A 5041-nucleotide genomic window follows, 5' to 3' on the forward strand; every position below is an offset into this window, starting at 1 on the left:
TGTATTAATATGTGTTCAAAGTACAAGAGTGTGGGCAGGCGTTCACACTCAGACTCTGTCTAGATGCTCTGAGTTATGAGGCCCTGCCTGCTTTTTTAAAGAATACAAAGGGATGCTAAAAGTAGAGCCCCCAAAAACTGAAAATCAAAAACCCCCAAAAGCTTCAAGTTAAAAGCTCCTCGAAAAATAAAGCAAGAGACTCTTTCTCTCTCATTCTTGCTTAATGTAAAATAAAGCATCTTTTAAAGATTGCATGAGATTTCCAAAAAGCATGCCCAAAAAGCAAATCTGTTGCAATTCAGTCTTCACGATTTTCACTGGCGTCCGTATAACCTGCCACGTGGCAGCTCCGCAATCTTCGCCGAAATTTGCGGGACCCTGTCCGTACAGCAGTGCCACGTTAGCAATCAACCGGATTTCGGGTGTAGGCAGCAGAGAGTGTGTATGTGTGTTGTGGGCATGCCACGTCATAGTTTGTGACACTTCGTGTTGTCACAAGACCTTCCAACTCTCTCATGCGTTGATGTAGCAAATCCCACATTTCTTTCTCCTCTTTTGCTGCAGTTCCTTTGTTGTGTGTGGGGATGATGTTAACCGCCCTTGTGACCATCAACACCCGATATCTTTCCAAATCCCTACAGACACCTACAGAGAGAGGTTGAGAGCAAGAGTTACACTCGCGATGCTCGTGCCACGGTCTGGAGTCTGGCTCGTTTCAAATTTTGGGTGAGCACTGAGTCGCCCATTTCTCATTAGGTTAAGTTAGAACTTAGCAATGGCCACTGGCCCATTTCCCATTAGAATTTAGAAAAATACCAAATTATGAATGGCTTAACCACAGACCCGATCCCCCTCATCTACTTTTAATTCTTGTTAATATGTAAAATGTGGATGTGAATGCAAATGTCTCCACTCCTATCGTTGGTGGGCATTGTAAACTCCACGAAGGGCTTTCCTAAGGGTTGCCCTTCTAATGACAGGAGAGTGGGATTATCATCCTTCCATGAGGATGGGCAGATTTTTCCTTCTCCCTTCAAAACACCGGCGTTGCCTCAAAGTGGCCTTCATACGAAGGGCTCGAGAGTCAAAGAAGGGAAGAAGGGCGTCGAATCCTAACACAGAAGGCACTTTGGGGATGGTTTGTTGCGTGAATTTTTGTTCATGGATTAATGAGAGGTTTCTAGAGAAACTTGGAATCTTCCAGAGCCTTCTGCGTGCTCTGGAAGAGCGTCCGTTGCTTATGTATATGTAGTTCCCGCCGGAGACATGGCAGGTTCCGAGACACCATTTCGACCCACTGCCTACTCTACAAGACATTTCTGCAACAGAAGAGCCAGCAATGAGACGATCCCCCTTCTACGCCTACCCTGCCTATCCCTTCTCTACCCCGTTTTCCAATTTCTACGCTCGCGATCCATATCGCCCTCAACAGCAGGCTCATGGACCATCGCCCCCATCCTCTGCCCCCTCTCCTATCCCCCGCTCTGTCATCAGCATTCCCGTGTTTGATTCCTCGTCTCCTGCCCCTCCTCCATCGCCTCCCCAGAGGAAGGCTTCTGTAGTGCCCCTCCTCGACCCCAGTGCTGCTGCTACTCGCATCCAATCTTGCTTCCGTGGTTATGCCATCCGTCAGCGCCGCCCCCTCATTCACCTCCGAACGATTTCTACGCTGAAAAAGCGTCTTGAAGACCTCAAGGCCGAGATTGAAAGCCCTGGATTCTCGAACAAGGTGAAGTCAGAAGAGAAAGAGCGCCTTAGATTCAGTGAGAGTGTCATGGCCATCATTCTTCAATTGGACGCCATTGAGGTATGCAGTCGACCTTGATTCTCTTAAATGTGGAGGTTTCTTTGTTGGCCACTGAGCTTATGTATGTTGTTTTTTTTTTGTCTGTCTGTGTAGGGCTCCATCCCTGATGTCCGGAACCAGAGGAAAGAAGCAACAAAGATGGCCATCAAACTGCAGGATGCCATGGATGCCATTATGTCTTCACAGGAAGATGATACTGACTGCAATAGTTTGCTTGCTGTAAATTCGGAAAGCATTGTCTGCTCGAATGCTACCGATGCCCTGCAGGAAACAACTCCCTCTCTACATGGGGAGGACCATGATGCGCGAACCCTCATTAGCACGATGCAAAATGGCACAGATTCTATTCAAGAAGAAATTCTTGATGAGGCAGAGGTAGTTAATCAAGACTTACAAGGAGTCGTGATGCAAGATGGGCCTGCAGAGATGATGACCAATGATTTGCAAGAAGAGCCCGTGAAAGCCATGACCAATCTAGACATTCATGTGTCTAGAAATGAAGAAGTGTGTGCAGCGCAAGATGATTCTGGGGATTTGGTAGATTGTGTAAAATACGATCCGTCGAGCAGGGAAGCTATAACCCTCTACGATAGTAGTGAGGTTATTGGTGTGCCAGCTGTGGGTATTGATGGGGCCTATCCTGCCATGGTGGGCAGAGCTATTGCTCCATGTAAACAAGAAGCAGATGAGGTTATGCAGGAGGAGATGAGGGCTGTGACGGTAGGGGATGATGATGGAGAGATGGCTGTAGATGGCCTTGCTGCGCACGAGGCACTTAAAGCTATTGATGCCTATGAAGAAGACATCCTGGGGTTGCGGGATTGTGTGTCAGTTTCAAGCCCTGGTACTCCATGTGCGAAAGAGGGGTCTGATGCAGTTGATTCGAATGAAGATCGATCTTCTGTAGTAGAGGAGCTATTGAACACTCAGGAGCAGAGCTTAACTGACCAAAGGCAAGATAAAACTCCAGGTGCGCCGCAAGGAGGTCTTCAGGACCTTGATGTTTCTGATAGTGTACTCCTAAAGAAGTTTTCTGAGGAATGTGGACAGCTGAAATATTTACTGGGAAAGTTGCTTGCCCAAAGCAAGGCGCAAAGTAAGGTAATTAGCGTACTTGGTGATAGGCTTGAGATGCTTGAACAGCAAAAACAGCGAGGTTGTCAGAACAAGGCACAGAGGGAGAAAAGGAAGCTGAAGAAGGGATCTAAACAGCGTGAAAAGTGTTGCAAGTATCAATGACATTGTCAAAACGGTCTGAATCTTTTCTACTAAATGTATATTGGAGAGGCAGAATTTGCAAATTTGGTGGAATTTACTCAAACTTTCTGTTGGCTAATGTTTTGTTGTGGCTCTTGGTGCTATGGGCTCTCTCTCTCTCTCTCTCACACACACACACCGTAGGCCTCGAGTTAAAGATCATTTAATCAAAAAATGTCGTTGCATATAGACCTAAGGTTAAACTTTACCCCTTTTCATTTAATCCTTCCTTTGGCTAGCTGCAACAAATGGGCATTTTGATTTTAACCCATAAAAACATCTTAGTGCTTCATCCTCAAGCTTCATCCTTTTGCCTTTGTGGACTTGTATCTCAAAATCTCTCTCTCTCTCTCTCTCTCTCTCTCTCTCTCTCATAACAGGTCTTTGAGTTCAACTCCTCGTCAATTAGATCTTTAAGGTCTCTTGGGATAGTTTCCTACGAAGTTAAAACTCTCTTCTTCTTCTCTTTCTCTCTCTCTCTCTCTCTCTCTCTCTCTCTCTCTCTCTCTCTCTCTAGAATAATTGTTATGTAAGTTCCCTCTTTAGTGTATTTGTCTTGAGTTGAAGAGTGTATCACGTGTCCTGGGATTCTTCGTACAACACTTAAATTCCTCATCTCGTGGGTGAATTCCTCATCTCATGTGAGTGAAAAAAATAACAAGAGGAAATTGGAATAACCTTCAATCATTAAAACTAGGTAGATTTGCTATTGCTCTTGAGTAGTAAGTCTCGAGTTCAACACTCGTCACATTAATGTTTGTGCACATCATAAATAATGAGGTCTTTTTTTCACGTGGTTTTTCCCTCTATTGTACATATAAATGCATTGTGCAAGGATAACGACAATAAAGTACAATAAGTTTTGCAAATTTTTTCAGGAGGAAATCCTCCAACAAACAACTAAAAACATGTGTTGAGCAATGTCTCAAATTGTACTTTATCCTCTTTGTGTCGGGGGAGGCTTGTGTGTGCCTACACGCTAATGTTTTGTATACCTACATCCTTTGTGTGTATGAGAGGCAACTTTCTGTTCAAGGGGAGGTTTGTGAATTGTGTATCTCACCCTAGTGTGTTTTGAGGGGAGGATTGTGTGAGTGATATGCAACCAAAACCTACATAGGGGAGGATTGTTGGGATGCAAGGTTTTGTTGCATCTTTTGTGTGAACAACCCTTTCCACCCCATGTGTCAATCCATGTGAAAAATCTGTTACAACCTTTGTGTAAAGAACAACCACTTGTATTTATGTATAGGCAACCACATCTTGTGCTCATGTGTCAAAAGGCTCATCTTGTGCGCATGTGTCAAAAGATTGTCTATTTGTATAAACCTATATAGACATATTTTTATGAATGATATCAAGCTTTATCATTTACAAGTATACACTATATATTGTATTGTGTAATAGTTGCTCTTTCAAACTTTACACTAACCTCTCCAAGCATGTTATTAGCATGAATGGCACACTAGCCTATCCACCTTAACCTAACAAGTGTTAGTTCATTTGAAGTGTTGTAGCTTTGAAGGTAAGATACACTTGTAGCATCAACACTAAGGTCGAGTCAGCTACACCCACGGATCGAAATATTTGTGTTTGCAATTCTCTCTTTGCTACTATTGATAGACTGGGTTTTTTGAGAGATTAGGTACCTCTTGTAGCATCCATGCACTAGAGTCGGGTCAACTACATCCCATGTATTAAAATATTTGTGTCTATGGTTCTTTTTTTGCTACTATTGATATGGTGTTGGTAGCCCACCCACAGTTTAGCACCGTTGTTGGTGAGACAACCTAAACTCGAAAAAAACTCAATGCAATCACGAGTAAAAGCCATTACTTTCTCAAGACCTCTCTAAAGTATTTGTATTTTTAATTTTGCGTGGTTAGCAGGTGAGTTATTGACTTTGTAGGATACTTGGGAGTAGAGATACTTACCAAGGACCTTGGTATTTGCATGTTAGTTAGAAAAAAGTACGGT

The 5041-nt window shown here is 43.6% G+C and overlaps 1 protein-coding gene across 1 annotated transcript; it reads left to right on the forward strand.

Moving 5' to 3' along the window:
* The first annotated feature begins 958 nt into the window (after positions 1 to 958).
* Positions 959 to 3143, forward strand: LOC147457722 (uncharacterized). The gene is made up of 3 exons (XM_086512542.1): positions 959 to 1138; positions 1253 to 1807; positions 1901 to 3143. The coding sequence occupies exons 1-3, from the start codon at positions 974 to 976 to the stop codon at positions 3044 to 3046; spliced, it is 1866 nt and encodes a 621-aa protein (XP_086368668.1). The 5' UTR covers positions 959 to 973; the 3' UTR covers positions 3047 to 3143.
* Positions 3144 to 5041: the final 1898 nt, after the last annotated feature.

Source organism: Adiantum capillus-veneris, chromosome 5 (assembly GCF_014529385.1).
Source record: "Adiantum capillus-veneris isolate H3 chromosome 5, ASM1452938v2, whole genome shotgun sequence".
NCBI lineage: Eukaryota > Viridiplantae > Streptophyta > Polypodiopsida > Polypodiales > Pteridaceae > Adiantum > Adiantum capillus-veneris.

Coding starts and splice junctions, on each gene's coding strand:
- LOC147457722 (XM_086512542.1), top strand. CDS start 974: ATGACAGGAGAGTGGGATTATCATCCTTCCATGAGGATGGGCAGATTT. Junction 1,139..1,252: donor CAGAAGGCACTTTGGGGATG/GTTTGTTGCGTG, acceptor ATGTATATGTAG/TTCCCGCCGGAGACATGGCA. Junction 1,808..1,900: donor TTCAATTGGACGCCATTGAG/GTATGCAGTCGA, acceptor CTGTCTGTGTAG/GGCTCCATCCCTGATGTCCG.